This window comes from Bombus huntii, unplaced genomic scaffold (genome assembly GCF_024542735.1).
Source record: "Bombus huntii isolate Logan2020A unplaced genomic scaffold, iyBomHunt1.1 ctg00000061.1, whole genome shotgun sequence".
Lineage (NCBI taxonomy): Eukaryota > Metazoa > Arthropoda > Insecta > Hymenoptera > Apidae > Bombus > Bombus huntii.
In genome coordinates, this window is record NW_026099322.1 from 191,527 (window position 1) to 209,273 (window position 17,747).

The 17,747-nt window shown below is 36.7% G+C and overlaps 2 protein-coding genes and 1 long non-coding RNA gene across 5 annotated transcripts in view; 2 read left to right on the forward strand and 1 right to left on the reverse strand.

Annotated features, from left to right (window-relative positions):
* LOC126875970 (venom serine protease Bi-VSP-like) overlaps nt 1-5,714 on the reverse strand; it is a 57,835-nt gene extending 52,121 nt beyond the window's left edge. Inside the window, exon 1 of the mRNA XM_050638886.1 lies at nt 4,929-5,714. The gene's annotated coding sequence lies outside the window, so the exon portion shown is untranslated. The remainder of the gene's footprint in view (nt 1-4,928) is intronic.
* The window catches only part of LOC126875979 (omega-amidase NIT2-like), a 56,273-nt gene extending 48,433 nt beyond the window's left edge, over nt 1-7,840 (forward strand). The window contains exons 2-5 of the mRNA XM_050638911.1: nt 6,293-6,477; nt 6,872-7,040; nt 7,315-7,548; nt 7,700-7,840. Coding sequence (XP_050494868.1) covers nt 6,394-6,477; nt 6,872-7,040; nt 7,315-7,548; nt 7,700-7,791 — 579 coding nt within the window. The 5' untranslated portion in view covers nt 6,293-6,393 and the 3' untranslated portion in view covers nt 7,792-7,840. The remainder of the gene's footprint in view (nt 1-6,292; nt 6,478-6,871; nt 7,041-7,314; nt 7,549-7,699) is intronic.
* A 4,169-nt stretch (nt 7,841-12,009) lies between these two features.
* LOC126875998 (uncharacterized) lies at nt 12,010-17,355 on the forward strand. Of its 3 annotated transcripts, XR_007693847.1 has the most exons (4): nt 12,010-12,640; nt 13,761-14,056; nt 14,139-14,343; nt 14,439-17,355. It is a non-coding gene; the product is annotated as an uncharacterized LOC126875998 (long non-coding RNA). The 3 variants fall into 3 exon arrangements; XR_007693846.1 differs by having other exon boundaries at nt 14,139-17,355; XR_007693848.1 differs by having other exon boundaries at nt 14,179-17,355.
* The last annotated feature ends 392 nt before the right edge of the window (nt 17,356-17,747 follow it).

The window sequence follows — 17,747 nt, forward strand, 5'->3', positions numbered from 1 at the left end:
ATTAAATTGTATCGGACATTTTGCTACAACGCTCAACTGATAGAAATCATGCTCAGGAACAAATATATGTCTTTGCTAACTTTCTAAATATATGTAGACGACGTTTTAAATTGCTAGTAGTTGAAACAAACAATATGATATATTTTTGAGTGATCTATAAGGATTTACAGGCCCACTGGGAAATCTTATTAGTGTTCTCTTGCACCATGTATTAAAGCGCATCAACACCGATAGAAGCACTGTACACGCGATATCGTCGCAGTGTCTCCTGAAAATCGGCGATAAGTCGCTCGAAACTTTACTGGAAACATTTCTCCATGTTCTACTGACAATCACATAGCATGTGTCATTGCTGGAATTTGATAAATTTGGTTGAGAACACGAAAGAATTTTCCGTTTACAATAAAGCAAGGGACTATCGAGTTGGAACAGTTCGTGTTTGAAAATAGCGTTCTATGCTAAAATAGCGGTGGAAATTATACTACATGTAAAAGTGAGTCATAAAAACAAATACAATTTTCTTATTTTCTATCTTTTTTACTTTTATCGCAAGTTTGATTTCTATACATATAACTGTTTTCAATTTAAGGAGGAACTTATTTTCTTAAGGGCTTTTCATACAAATTTGAAAAATAACTGTTGTTTTTGATCCCTTATCTCTATCTTTATCCTTCTATTTTTGTGAGACTGTATCGGTTATTTATTCTTAATACTTACAATCCGAAGTCTAATTTATGTGCCGTATTAATTTTCTGTGAATAATTTAGAGATATGTGAAATCTTGCTATATATATATACTGTTTGGTACCTATTAGAAGTGCGTTCGATCTAATGTGGAAAATTCTTAATTTTAATAAAATAGTTTCAAATTGCTAAGGCTGGGGCAAACTAAGAAGTTTCTGGAATATACAGGGTAGTAAGTCGCTTCGCAAATATGTGTACATCGGGACAATATGTTACATATGTAATCCCTTACACAGTTTCATATGATCTTGTAAAATAATCATTCTTCTTTTAATATCAGTTGGTTTTTGTATTTTTATTTCATTTATCTCATAGATTATAATTCCTTTAGGAAATTTTTGCAAAAATTTTCGCTGGAAATTTTCAGAAAACCTTATTCCTGAACAAAATTTGTTTTGTACTACGAACTGTCGCATTTAAATAAGAAAAATTCTATTTATGTAATTTTGTTATTAAGCTTGTTCATATCTAACTTCAAATTATCTGTAGCTTGTTTATAATTAATTAAGTTTGAAATGTTTGTTTGTTAGTTATTACAAAAGGGTCATAGCTAAGTTTTTGAGTTGTGCTCAGGTTATTATAACTTCAGTTATTATGCTCTGAGCGTCATGTTGTTTCTTAATAAAATTCTTTAGTCTCAATAATCAATTTTCTCTGTTCATAAAGATGGTGGTTGTTTATTTTAAGAATTTTGTTCTTAATTCCAAATATTGCGGACATTCTTTTATTATGCATTAGTTGGTATCCAATCTTCTTGGATAGGACGTATTGTATATTCCATTTTTATTTGTTTTATATTTTATCCTGTTTCCTAGACTCACTGCACAATCACGTTTGTCTCTCTGCTAATCTAACTTGTACTATTATTCTTTTAGTTATTAACAATAATTTCATATCTAAGCAACTCACTTCAATTATGTTTTCTGAGTCGTTAGTATATTTATATACTTCACCGTTGATAATTCTGTAGATTATTCTATTCTCTCCGTTTATTACGCCCCAAGGCTTACTATAGGCCGTGTTCCTAACCGTCGCAAACAGATCGTCTTACATGACCGTCGAGATATACACAAAGTAGCGATAAACGCATAGTTGTCGTCAAGCAGCGAGTTCCAGAAACATCTATTCGCCTTCGGTGCGTTATTTTATCCGCATAAAGAAGCTGGTATACGTGATCATAGGCGCGAACGGTGGCGTGATCCGAGCGTAGTGGGGGTCGTCTTCCAGAGAAGACAACGAAAAGGATCGAAGAGTAATCGGTCCCTTCTGAAGAGTCAAACGTTATAAACTGCTTAGTCTAACGAATTCATTGAGAGATATCGCAAAGTCGGGTCGAATTCCTATAACATATCAACTGTATTTATCGCTAAATAATTTGTGACGTTTTTATTATTACATTCATTATTTTTAAATATACAAGCTATATTAACCTGTTAATACAGTGTTAAATTCATTGAACCACCCCTATTATCGGGATAAATAAATCAGGGGATCGATCAGTTCGTGGCGTCGGTTATCTAATTGCAACGGGAATTTACTACTCCCGTTGACGTGCTTTCTCGCGATCGCGTCTCTCCGCGAATGCTCGAATAAACACGGATTGCTTTTTAACTAAACATATTCATACCCTGTTTTCTCAAAATCGAAAGCTTAAAACATCCGTTCTTACTGATGTTATTTCAATTATATTTATATCGCGTTATTTCAATTATCTAATATATTTTTTACTTTTTTCATGTAAAATCATCATTTTACCAATTGTACCATAATTATTAGGAAGCTCTGTTAGAATTTAATCTTGGAATTAAGATTAATAATCTGTGGAAGACACAATGTTTGTGTTGAAACAATATAATGTGATATTTATTAAACAATTATTACAGGAATTATAAGTGTGTGTGTTCTGGAATGTAGACAGTTGACTGACTGGCACAGACACAGACACAGACTGACTGGCTTAGTGACCCATGGCCCTTGAAAAGGTTTTGAACCCCACTCTCTATGCAGTAATGAGTGTGACCTGTGTGGGTGTCTGTGTGGCGTCACATGTGCCGCAGAACCTTCTAGTAGCTTCTCGACGTGCCCATCGGGAATGTTCCATCCATATTCCTACGCTTCTTCCGCCGAATTCTCGAAAGAGCATGCACGTGCTAGCCGCCGTGGTACATCTCACGAACGCACGCTAATGAGGATATCGCTGAACAACGAAGGAAAGAATCCGTTCGATCAATCACCTCATCTGTATGCGATTAATATCGTTGTATTCCAACAAACTCTGAACAATAACTTAAACACGAAACTGTAATTTGTGTCTTTATAATTTGCAACGTTGTTAAAATTTTGTATCTCCCTTTGCAAATGCAAATAATTTAAATGAAAAAATACATGGTTTTTAAATCGTTTCTCTTATATTCGTAATAATAATTTCGTTCTACAGTGAATGCATTTATTATTCAACGACGTGATTTTCGGTTGTTTATTGGAAAGTTATAATGCTGCTGATCTATAGAATTAGTACTGACTGTTATAGTAATATGCACAGCGAGTCATTTGTAATAAATTGTAATTACTTGTAATGTATATCGATTGTAATTACTTGTAAACCACTCGATTCATAAATGCATACATATGTGGCGGCACTCGACAGCACAAATACGACAACTCGACACTAACTAATACCAGACAACGGCAGCGCAGTGGTTAGCGTCTCAAGTTACGAGCGTTCGGGATCTGGGTTCTTAAATCCCGGCGACCGTAGTCCGATTTTTCTTCCACGATTCTTAAATGAAAAGAAAATACAGCAGTACCCTAGCAGCGACATCTACAGCCAGCAGCTACAATTATCATTTGTGTCTTTGTTCTCTCCTAAAGGCCGTCCAAGGGACTTGAGAATGCAAAGAAGAAGTGCTGCAAGAACATAACAAATATATTTACAAACCAAAACCAATTCATTACAACGCTCATCCTTCAATTACATCCTCCGCTTCCTTTCTGTCAATCCATCTTGCCCATATGTGGTTCCATAGCTGCTGAATCGTATATAGACAAACAACAACTTGAGTAAGCAAGGGGGATGGATGTAGAGCCGACAAATAAAGGAAAAGGAGAGAGAAGTGTTTCGTCCTTGAGTTTATCATATTGTGGTGGCCGGGGGATTCAACGCTATGTCCTCGATTCGCTCTAAGTACTCAGGTTCTAGACACCCTTGGAGGGCCGTAGATTTTTCTTCATCGCCCGCGATGCTCGCCGCCGCGAGCTATCTCTCTAGTAAGGAGAACCATAGCACTATCTTCTAGGGCATCGTCAAAGGCACGCGAACTCTTCACTGGTCGTAACTGTTTTATTCTTGTTTGACATATCGTAGGCGCGCCCGGAATCACGATAATTGAAATCTCATTAGCTCGATCACGTCGGGGTCACTTACACCTCACATATTTCAAATAAAATCTGCATAATTCTGAAGGAAACACAACTACATTTGGGTTATCTTGTTTTCACAGAAACCTGAGAATTGCTCAGAGTATTTTAATAAAATATTCAACTACTTTAAAACGCAAAAAATAGTTTATTGTATGGAATATATAGAGTGGTTCACGCAATTGTTTCGGCATAATTGGAAAATTCGAAATGTGTAGCTTTAATAATATTGCAGAGGAAAAATCGGATTCGTCGAGGACAACCTTCGTTCAGAAAGTAAGGGAAATTGGCATTGCTGCTAATTGGTCAATTTGTATATCGGTGGTTAGAAAAGGATGCTAGCCGCTCTCGAGAGAAAGTCTCTAGTGGGAGACGTCGTTCATTAAAAAATAGGCGTTTCGACCGTTCGCGGAGAGACGCGATCGCGAGATAGCACGTCAACGAGAGTTGTAAGTTCCCGTTACGATTAAATAATCGACGCCACGAACTGATCGATCCCCTTATTTCGATTATGATAATAAGGGTAGTTCAATGAAATTCCACAGAATTAACACAAATAAATTAATGTTTATTTCAACAACTTATTAACTAGAAAGATATAAATGGAACAAAAAAAATGTAACTGCGTTTTGGTTGATAAGTAATGCGCGACATACCACATGTGTTGACGGTTCGACTTCTCGAAAAGTTCTGAACGCCTTTCGATTTTTTTCGTTTTTTCTGGAAGGCGACCCCCACTACGTTCGGATCACGCCACATTCTTTTACTGCGAGGTAAAATACGGGCCACGAGTCGACGTTTCTGGAAGTCGCCCTGCTTAATGAACCATGCGCTTGCCACTACAATGTTTGTTTGCCGGGCAGACGCGACGATCCGTCTGCGACATTATAGTGCCGCGATCGATAGTTAAGAATATGACCTATGGTAAGCCGCATGGCGTAACATTCTCCCCCCGTTGAGAGGGTACCGATCAAACTAGGGAGGTGTGGTTGAAGTTCCCATCTTATTTCGTCTCGGTGGCTAGTTGTTCGGGTTTCTCGAGATCGGGTTGAATTGGCAGTGGGACAAGCCTTTTGACGCCCCGATCCAAAATGCTCTTTGCCGTCTGAACTGTAGCTGTCCGGATGACACCATCGGCGCCTGGATGAACCTTGATAACTCGGCCCAGAGGCCAATGCATGGAGGGAACGTTGTCCTCTCTGAGGATGACGATTGTGCCCTTTTGGATGCTGTGTCCACCCTTGCTCCATTTATTGCGGTTGGTTAGCTCGTTCAAATACTCCTTATGCCAGCGGTTCCAAAAATGTTGTTTAAGCTGTTGGATATGCTGCCATTTGGAGAGTCGGTTCGATGGAATGTCTCTGAAATCTCGATCACGTAAGCACATTAATGAATCGCCAATGAGGAAATGTCCGGGAGTGAGGGCTAGGAGATCATTTGGATCGGTGGAGATAGGAGTTAGCGGGCGGGAATTGAGGACTGCTTCTATTTCTATGATAAGAGTATTACGGTGTTAAGCTCATATGTTTCTGTTTCTCCTCTCGCGCTGCGCCATAATATCCTTTGATATTTCCGATCCTCTGGTCGTACGAGGAATTGCCGATACATTTTCTCGATGTCGCCAGTGAGTACGTACTGATGAGCGTGGAATCTAATTAATATACAAAATAAATTGTGAATTGATTCGAGAATATAGGATTTCCCCATTTTCATGATTATCGTGATTTTTGTATAAATATATTTTTTAAGATACTAATAATTAGGTACTTATAAATTAGTATTATCAATTATTTTGCATTTATAATTCCGCCTCTAGTATAAGTGTTAATTGAAAACTAACTTTATGTTTGAAAAAGTACTAGCAAAGTCGTTGAGTAACAAGCCACTGATGCTAACACAAATAGCATTGTCGTAATTAAATATTTCTAAATATTCATTTTTCATTTTGAACCTGTAGAAACAATTTATTATATATACTATTAGCTAAGTAATTGCATATTTAATTAAGTCGAAATATAAAACTTAGTTATTTTAATAATTTAAAAAATAAAAAACTGACAAACATTTCAATTTAATTTATGGTTGGAACAAAAGACAGTTATTTTTCATTAATTGAAATATTGCAATGCAGAGTACTTTCGAAAATACGCCGAGAGTATTCCTGATGGTGAAACGAGCGTTGCTTCATCGAACGCAGCTAAAGAAAACAACATCTATGTAGTTGGTGGTACGATGCCTGAAATAGAGGGCGATAAATTGTACAATACCTGTACTATTTGGGGTCCCGATGGAACTTTGATAGCAAAACACCGAAAGGTAAGTAATATATTCCTTTATGGCTTTGGATTTGAAAATATTGGGGTGAAGAAAGTGACTCTATCTAGGAATAATTTAGGAATATACATATGTACATACGTATACTATAACCAATTCAATAATTTACGGTTTATAAAATACGTTATGATACGGGAAACGCCCATTTTTGTTGTAATGTGTAATATAAATTTTTCACATACTTAAAATATTATTATACTTATTTTTTCTCCTTTTTAAACATTATTAAATGATAGGATTTTTTAATAAAAGAAAGTGATAAAAACGCTGTCAGTTATTAAATAAAAAATAATTAAAGTTTAGGAGTTGGTAACTTTGATATTAAATTACAAAAGTTGCAGCAATAGAATTAGCGACTACATTTTTATGTTATTAGGTACATCTATTCGACATCGACATTCCTAATAAGATTACTTTTCGAGAGAGTGATTCACTCAGTCCTGGTAACTCCCTAACGACGTTCGATGTGAAGGGCTGCAAAATAGGTATTGGCATTTGCTATGATATTAGATTCGAGGAAATGGCACGCATTTATCGGAACAAAGGTACAGTAACTTAATCGATCAATACTTAACTAGCAAAAAATTAAATATCTTTCTTAAATATATTCTATATAAAATTAATATAATCTGTAACTCTGTATAAAAAGAAGCTTAATTTAAAAAACCAGTATATTTGCTGAAAATGAAACAAATAAAAGAATTAAAAGCACAATAAGAGGACTGTCCTCGCATATTCAGAAATGATGGAATGTGAACCGTGCAACTACGAAGTTAATTGGTATTCGGTGGCTTCATATTTCCTGCTTCTCTGGGTTAGGTTGCCAAATGCTGATATATCCAGCGGCATTCAATATGACCACTGGACCACTGCACTGGTCATTACTTCAGCGTTCCAGAGCGAATGATAATCAATTATACGTTGCCTGCATATCACCGGCTCGTGTTCCTTCAGCAAGTTACGTCGCATGGGGGCATACACAGTTGACCAATCCCTGGGGAAAGATTCTTTACGATTTGGAAACTCAAGAGAATATGGCAGTCACCGATATCGGTAATTTACAGCTTAAAATTAAAAGCGAGAGATCCATGATGTAATTAATTTTTAGTCTCGTTAATTTATCGATTTAGCCATCTTCCTCTGTATTTGTTGAATTTATTAGTAAGCATTACTTATTACTTCGTATGTTTCTTTTTTCTATCAGATCTAAAAGTTGTTGAGGAAGTAAGGGCTCAGATACCTACATTTTCTCAGAGACGTACAGATTTGTACGACACTGTCTGTAAGAAGGAGTAAGTCTACACTAAAACAGAAAATGTTTTTTTATAATATTTCTACTACAATATCCCTTTTTTGTGAATTATTACTAATTTCTTATCATTTGTACTAAATAACACCCCAGCGGAAAGGCCCACGGTGGCACCGGAATAATAATCAAAGCAAGTATTAAGCACTACGAACTCCCACCATTCCAGAAAGACTACCTCCAAGCAACAAACGTAGCAATAGAAGACTGTCATGGCTCAATCACCACCTCAGCAGTATACTGCCCTCCCAGACACTCCATTGCCAAAGAAGACTTTGATAACTTCCTGGACACCCTGGGCAACAGATTCATAGTTGGAGGAGACTATAACGCCAAGCACATCCAATGGGGCAGCAGACTGGTTACAGCAAGAGGCAAAAACCTCTTAAACAGCATAATAAACAACAACCTCAACTACCTCACCACATACGAACCCACATACTGGCCCACTGACACCAACAAAATACCCGACCTTCTCGACTTCTTCATAACTAAAAATATCCCATCAAGACACGTCCAGATCAACTCCTCGGCCGATCTCTCCTCTGATCATTCTCCCGTGATAGCAACAGTCAGTTCAACAATCATCGAGAGTACACCTAATGGCTCCATTCACAACCAACACACCAACTGGCAGCTCTTCAGAGAAGTCTTTACACACTCAACCTCAGCCTTCACCCCACTAAAAACAAAGGAAGATATCGAAGCAGCCACGGAATACTTAAACACGAGCATAATAAACGCAATCCGCCTCTCCACACCGACAAAGCCAACTAACAGCAAACAAGAATATCCACAATACATACTAAAAAAAATAGCAGAAAAACGTAGACTAAGAAGAGTATGGCAGACCCACAGAACACCGGAGGACAAACGCAAACTTAACAACGCAACTAGAAAACTATCCAGAACCTTAACAAACTATAAAAACGACTGTTTCCATAAATACCTCGCCAGCTTATCCCCCACAGCCGACGCCAACTACTCACTATGGAAGGCCTCCAGGAAACTCACACGCCCCCCACAAATAATCCCACCTATCCGCCGTCCGCAAGGTGGATGGGCGCGGAGCCCTATAGAAAAAGCCGACCTGTTTGCAAAACACTTGTCAAAAGTATTCAAACCCCATTCCCCCCAAGCCGCCGCGGACGTTACTGAATACCTACACACCCCCTTCCAAATGTCCCCTCCTATCGAACCCTTCTCCTCTGCTGAGACTATAGAAACAATCAGTCGCCTAAACCCCAAGAAAGCAGCAGGACACGACCTAATAGGCAATAGAGCAATCAAGGAACTTCCCACAAAAGGGATAGCACTCATCACATCGATTTTTAATGCTATCCTTCGCCTGGAACACTATCCTAAGGCTTGGAAAATCTCATTGATTACCCTCATCCCTAAACCCGGTAAACCGATACACGAAACCTGCTCCTATCGCCCAATCAGTCTTTTACCTACCCTGTCCAAACTATTCGAGAAGATGCTCACGAACCGACTCCTTCCAATCCTAGAGAACTTGAAAACACTCCCAGATCACCAATTCGGCTTCCGAAAACATCATTCTACAGTAGAGCAAATCCACCGCTTAACTCATACGATCAGCCAAACACTCGAAAAGAAAAAATATTGCTCAGCGGTTTTCCTAGACATCCAACAGGCATTCGATAAAGTATGGCATGAAGGGCTACTTTACAAACTTAAAAAGATCCTACCCCACCCCTACTACTCCATCCTAAAATCTTACCTAACCAATAGACAATTCATGGTTAAATACCTAGACGCCACTTCCGCAACATTCCCAATAGAAGCCGGCATACCCCAAGGTAGTGTCCTCGGACCCCTACTGTACTCCATCTACACTGCCGACCTACCTATATCAAACGATATAACAATAGCGACATTTGCAGACGACACAGCGCTATTAGCTTCCCACGCAGACCCGGTAATAGCCTCATCCACTCTCCAGCGAAGTCTCGACTCCATGGAAAAGTGGTTTCACAAATGGGGCTTCAAAGTCAACGAAAAGAAATCCTCACATGTAACCTTCACGCTCCGAAAACAAACCTGCCCCCAGGTCACCATCAACAATGCAACAGTTCCTAGCAGGGACACAGTCCGATACCTGGGCATGACCCTGGACAGGAGACTAACGTGGAAGACACACATCTCAGATAAAAGGAAGCAACTAAAGGACAAACTAAAAAAACTCTATTGGCTCACGGGCCGACGCTCCAAACTAAATTTACAGAATAAAATTACCCTCTACAAGACCGTAATAAAACCTGTCTGGACCTACGGAATCCAACTATGGGGAACAGCAAGTAACTCCAACATCGAAATACTCCAACGCTTTCAATCGAAAACGCTAAGATCCCTAATTGACGCACCTTGGTATGTAACCAATGAAACAATACACCGCGACCTCAAGATACCCACCGTCAAAGAGGAAATAGCAAAATATAGCAACAGATACAGCAAAAGAATCAACAAACACCGAAACCCCCTAATCACTGGACTACTCGATACGACGGACCAAATTCGCAGGCTGAAGAGGCACTACCCGCTAGACCTAAACGTTAGATTCATTTAATTATCCAAATTAAGCATATGCACTTACTTATAATACTTATAGATTATAAATTATATCTATCTATAATAAGTATTAACTTATTGTAAATAAACAGCCATGTCACTGCGCCACGCCAGAAAAATTACTGAAAATTCTCAACGCGAGAATTGATTGTAATTTCAACAAATAAATAAAAAAAAAAAATTTACAATAATCTCATGTAAGAAAAAATAAAAGGGATAAAAGTAGTACAGAAGATAGAAAAATCTATAAAACTGGTGGCTGGGAAATAGAAAATATATAAATTTATGTTATTAGAGTTTAGTACTTCTGTCGATCAATGTGTTACGACCGTTCGCGGAGAGACGCAGTCGCAGTAGCGAGAGGCGTAAATTCTCGCTACGATTCGGTGAATCGACGCCGCGAAGTAGTCGTTCCCCTGTTTCGGTTAAGATAAGAGGTGGTTAAATGAATATGACACTGTATAGTAAGTTATATTTCACCGTTTATTCTAACAACTTATAACGAAGGCAGTTACGCTGGTGCGTATGTACGAGATTTTTTTTTTTTTATTTATTTGTTGAAATTACAATTAATTCTCGCGTTGAGAATATGTACGAGATGAATGAGTGGCTGATCTGTGGGTGTGTCCTACCCGGTGGAAGGATATTGACCGTTCGAAGGATGTGAAATCAGAACTGTCTTGGGAGACGATGCTGTCTCGGAGGAAAGCTAAGGATGGGTGTGTCTAGCGCACGGGACCATCGGATTTGTTGGTGACGATTTTAGTTAGGAGAGTGAGGGAGTAGGCTTCGTCGTTAATTGGTTAGACGAAGGGTCTTAACCGCCCTCGAGAGAAAGTGGTTAGTGGGAGGAAAGTTGCAGCGTACGTGAGAAAAACTAACTTTCCCTTGTCCAGTCGGGGTAGACAATAGTCTTTAGAAATTCTTCGGAAACAGACGTTTGTTTGGTTTGAAGGACCTTTTCTAGGAAATCTATGAGATTTATGGAAGGTACTTGAAACTATGGAGGATACGCTGCGAGTATACGGTGACATCTGGTTGCCATATTGCTCGCGGTGCGACGTAACAAAATGGAATAGAAAGATTATATCACAGACGAAATTATACTTTACACTTTATTATACTCTATACTTTATTATACTTTATACTTTATTATTACATTACATCAATTGACATCTTTGGAATTACAACGATTCGATACACATTTTAACGTTTTAAACGTTTTAACGTTTAACATTCTAACATTCAGTTAGAACTTTGTATTGATTAGAGATATTGTAACGACCAGAAATATCGATACATATATCAATACTTTTACCTCGAAATTCGTAGATTCGTACTCTTCATTGTCCATACAAATTGTGTCATATATGTCCAAACCAAATTTAATTTACGTGCATTAACGTTTTCAAATCCATTTTTTATTTTCAAAGAACATCATATTTGTACTCGGTATTGCCAGTAAGTATCATGAAGAGACGAAACGAGTATCTCGAGTTAAGTATTGTTTAAAATAGTATATAGACATCTAGATATAACATTCAATGATTTTTCCCTCACTTATTGTAAATTATTGATATTGTAAAATTATAATTGTAAAATTATATAATAAATGATATTGTAAAATTATATAGTAAATGATATTGTAAAATTAAATAGTAAATTCACACGATGTTCAAATAATTCGAAATAACGATAGACCAAAAGCTGTTTAAACGAGACACAAGAATTAATCGTGCATTTTATTAAAAAGTTAAGTACGAATAAAAGAAAGAAAAATTTCGAACTTTTTTCGAAAGAACATACATTTATTATACAACATACATACATTTATTATATATTGTGTTCTTTCAAACACAATAATACCTTCCATAAAGGAGCACAGCCCAGATGAGACTTTTTATAGTTAAACTTTTAACGTACTCATAGAAACGAAATTTTTTTTTTTAAATAGAACTGTTACATTTTACGACACGTATAACATCGAACATTTACCAACATAGCGATGCCAGCGTACATATATATATACTGGTGTACTGGTCATCTTTTTTCCACACGTTTTTAGCTTTTCAGCTGTTTGTGAATGGGCGCCTAATCAGCCAATCAGAAATGGCCGGTATTCTATGAATCCTTTTCTTCAATGCTCGAAGAGCTGGATATTTATCCAAAGCTGGTGCCCCAAACATATACTCGTAATTTTCAAGGGCCGCTGCAAATACGAAGTCCGCCCATGTCGTCTGAAAAAAGGTTTGTATACATTTATTTTGTACCTCCTCTATTAAACAATTTTTTAATTTACCTCGAAAAATGTGAAAAATCGAACTCTTAACTACAGATCACTAGCTTTTTAGGAAGAATTTGGATTTTTATTTTATTGTCAGAATTTAATGGATAATTTTAGAAACTTCAACCTTTGGAGGTATTTGTTAATTAAAAATGACAAAACTGGTATTATGTAAAAAAGAGTAATCAATCAATGTCGAATGGAAATTAGACAGTTCTATAAAAATAATCCTTCTCACGATTCCACAACTTCATAGCTTAATTAAATACAATTCTTCGGCGATATAATTACAAATACATTTACAGGAATTGTGTAATATGATAAATATCTCGTTAAAGAAATTGAAATCGTAAACTCTAGATTCTAGTATTCTTTCACTTTCATGTTTCCTATGAGCCCTTCAATCGCTAAATATTTTGCAATGAAACACGTATTATTAAACATCATAGTCATACTAAATTAATTTAATGTGACTATTTATTATTATTATATAATAACACAGTGATGAAAGAAATAAACTGGTCAAGTAATCTAAGGAACGATAATACGTATCTATGTCAGTGACAGTGAGAAAAATTCAGATATCTGTACTTAAGTGATTACACTTATAAGTATCATTATATATTATATAAATATGATATTTCGAATGGTATCATTTATCACTCATTAAACAAGAGTGTCCTATCCAGAGAAATGATCTTACATATCTTAATCTTTGCTTTGATTACGATAGTAATAATTTCTATCAAACTTGATGAGGAAGATACATGAATAATTATCTAAAAGCTGAAAATCTTGGCAAATTCATTTGTACATAAACTAACAGGAGTGAATTTTAAAGATACACTCTGCTCTCAACAATTAAAGCTGTCTTGTCGCAACAAAGTTTCAATAATTTTTTATGAACAACATGGCCCAGTTTGCACAAAGACTAAAAATTTTAACATTAAATTTGGATAAAAAATCTTACGGTAGAAGGAATGATATATCCTTTATTTTTGCCAATAATCTGGTCGAATTTAGTCAAGTAAAATGGTATTGTTTCGTTCAAAAGTTGATTCTTCCTCGCTTCCTTCTTTTCAGGATTCTCCTCCATGCGATAGTAGCAGATATCTGAAACGTATATGAAACCAACCGTTACGTTCATTTGTGTTTTTCCCCCCAAACGAAGAGAAAATAAGGTGTGAAAGAAGGAGTAGCCTCTCATAGTTCCTACAATTTCTTCATTCTCTTTGCTTTCTTCAATATTGCCTCAACAAGTTCCTGTGGTTCACGATACTTGAAATATATACAATGTTACCAGCGTGGAAATTGTCTTGGAAACTTGGAAAATCTTTCAAGAGGAACAACATTGCTAACTGAGATTCGAGAAAGGAAATGTAAGTAAATCCTTGCTTCTACGTAGAGCTTTTTTATTTACTTCTGACGAGTAAAGTACTGTTATTAAAATTTGATTAAAAGTACCAAGAATGTCGAGATATAAACAACCATTTGTGGAAAGGTCAGGAGAAGCAGAATTATCGAATAAACGTTATATAACTCTTAGTGATTAAGTAAGAGAAGAGAAACGAGAAAAAAGTCTTTTATCTAGGTCTTAATAAAGTATACTATATTTATCTCCATATCAAGAATAACAACAAGATATAAACAGTCTTCTAGAAATTGAGTAAATATTACATAATTACATCTTGAGCAATATTTTGCGTCTTAGCTTTTGCTTAATCATTATGATAATCTTAAATATCTGTAAATTCTTCACAGACTCTTTGCATCTTCTATACAGGTATCTCATGATCATGTGATAACACACAGGAAGAAAAAATAGAGGAAAAAACAGCGTAAAAAAAAGTTGCGTAGGAGTATCGTCGCACTACATCATTCGACAATTGATGCACGTCATGGCGATCGTCACGGTTTAAAGCAGGCCATCAAAAACACGTTTGTTATCGTACGGAAAAATCTGCGACGTTCCAGCTGTTCAGGTGCATCGAATTGTGAATCATCGGCGGTACGAAGCAAGGCGAGGGGCGTAAATAGAGAAAGAAGAGAAGAGAAGGATTCGCATAAATGATAAAATATAATCGTTCGTTCCTCGTCGATGGCGGATGGATGGCTTTAATCGTGGACGATATCGATACGATTATATTTTATACATTTGAAACAAATATAAAAGACGAGCAAAAACCAGAGATACGATCGTTATGATATTATTCAATCGGTAGCCTATTTACCTCGTTTTTTGTTCACCTTCTCTGTCTAGTAATAATTTTTCGATTCGACTGGCGTGACGTTACGTTGGCGGTGTAGAAACACGATTTTAAACACCTGCGGATAGTTGCATGAGTTTCGAGCGATTCCATTCCCTTCGATTTATATTTATGCGATCAACGCGCGGATCGTTAACGCATTATGCAGACAGCAGATGTTACGTAATCACACATATCGTAATTGGAAATTAGTAACGTTATCGCGTACCAGGATCTTCCTGTCTTTGATCATCGAGTAACACTTCGTTGTCCTCGCTCCTTCCGCGGATAACCAGCGTTTATCATATAGAGACAGGGATTTGCAAAGAATAAAAGTTGTAGAACGTTGAGAGGCGTTGAGAGAAACGTGATGTTATCCCGTTATTCGTTAACGCAACGCAGTTAAAAAAATCCCGTAGGAAGATTACGATAATAGATAACCTGAGTCGAGTGTTTGTCGGGGGATCTAAAAGATTCTTTCGAGTTGAGCGTCTGAGATTGCAGAGAAGAAAATTTGGAAGCCATCGAATTCGTGATGTCGATAGAAATCTTCAGTTGGAATCGTTGTATCATAACGTAGTCTGCTTATTGTCGATAAGACTTTACTAAACTAAAAGTGACTACTAAAAGTTTCTATCCTCTAAATTCTATCTACGATTCTATAATCTAAAAACTGACTTTTGCAAACAAACTGTAACATTCGCTTAACGGAAAGACATACGTATCTTGTTTGTACTCGTCTTTTCACAATGAATTCTTGAACGTCTGTCTCTGTGGTGAGACAAATGCAAAGTCATCTCATCAGTTACTCACCTTGCTTCAAATCTCCAAGAGTATCGACGAGCTCGTCGCATATCATCGCATCCCATTCGTCCTTTCCCATTAGATCGTACTTCCTCGCCAAGTATCGCGCCACAGCGTTACTCTGCGCTACCGGTTTCCCGTCTATCTCCAGCACAGGCAGCTTTTTATAAGGCATTGCTAAGAACAAACATGGCTCATATGAACACTGTGTAGAGGGAAACGATCGATAGGATCGATAGAATCACAACACAGCTTCCGAGGCCGTTGCGTTCTTGTGAATAGATGAATCGAAATCATTTCGGTTTTAATCAACATGACCTAGTAAAGAAATACAGAAATGTCTTCTTTCTCCTTTTTTCTTTTCTTACGATTACGATGGACAGGGTATCGCGTGTTTTTGACTGTTGGGAAGAACCTAAAGTTTTTAAAATCAAGGATAAAAGATAATACCAGACACGGAAAAAATATTAGAAAATGTACACGGTTCTTGTAATGAAAATTGAAATGCAAGGAATATAAATCGAATGTCTCTTGCGAACGTAATTTTGTGTTTTACACCGACAGGATTGATTTACAGACTTACGTTGATTTTTTGTTTCTCTATCTGCAAGCGACATATAAGATTATATCGAAGACTATGCTGCGTAAAACTTTTATCATACTATTTACGATAGAAATGTCGCAACGGAAGATCGAATTTTATGTCTGCTTTGTTCTTTCTACTTTTTAGCTATGTTCTTGTTCATTTTCGAACTGATTTCAATTTTTTATCCTTTTTTTCCGACAAGTCCTAAAAAGTTTTTAAATTAACGAGAAACGTAGAAGTATTTTTGTATTCCTATTTTAAGTCACCTATTTACGGTTTTCTCAAAATATTCGAAATGCTTCGATTCATTGAAAACAATAAAGATTGCAACACAAAAATTCGAGAATCGTAAGTGAATTAAGTTGGTATTCGATAAACACGATATTACGGAAGCAAAACTTAATGAAAAGTTCGACTTTATTCCGTATGAAATTTTACTTTAAGTAAGTTTAGCCTGCACGTGAAACGAAAGTTTTATATACAGAAAAGTTTGAGTAAATGGCAGATATCTGAGAGTTGAACGATGAAAGTAAAAATCGATTCTTCACGCTTACAATCCTTGTATTCAGGCCAGAGTTCTTCGGGGATCCTCTCGTCGGTATACTCGATGCCAGTATATGCAAATATGTACCGTATATGTTCGGCACGACCACGGGCATTGAAGTAGATTAGTTTGTAGGTATGTTCGTCGCTCATTTTCCTTGCTCTGTCAACTTATCGAGAAAAATGTTACAATTAACTCGTGTAATTAACAGACTGTGTGCGTGTTTGTGTGTAGAGAGAACAATTTATTTATAGATGGAATAATTCGTATAATACGCAAAATAAATCATTTAGAAGGCTGGAATATATGTTTTTGAAACAATTAATTATGTCGAAAAATATTTCAAACGAGATATAATTATGAAAAAAATAATAATTAAATGTATGTAAATGTATGTAATAATAGTTAAATGTATGTAAATGTAATAATTAAATGTAATTAGTTGCGAAAAAAATAATAATAAAAAATAAATAAATGTAAAAAAAGAATTAAATGTAATTAGTTTCTTTTTACGCACGCGATATTATTGGCGATATATGAAGGTCAACTTTATTTTTTTAAATAGATATATTTATACATATATTTATAGATATAAATACATATATTATATAGATATAATAGTATATATAATATATATAATAATATATATGTCGAGTCTGAATCTCCGAGTCCGAGCTCGAGGCGCCCTCCCGGGGAGGGCTCGCGGGAGGTAGCGGTTCTGCGTTGAAGTTCTCCATCGTCCGGTCGCGCGTGGGGTACCTTTATTGTCGATAGTTACACTAGTGACGAGGGCCTCAGGCTTGATAACGAATCCGTGACCAACGGGAGGACAGGTTCCCTTGCTCTAACTCACACGTGCACCACTCCCTGCTCGTAAGGCACTCGACTTC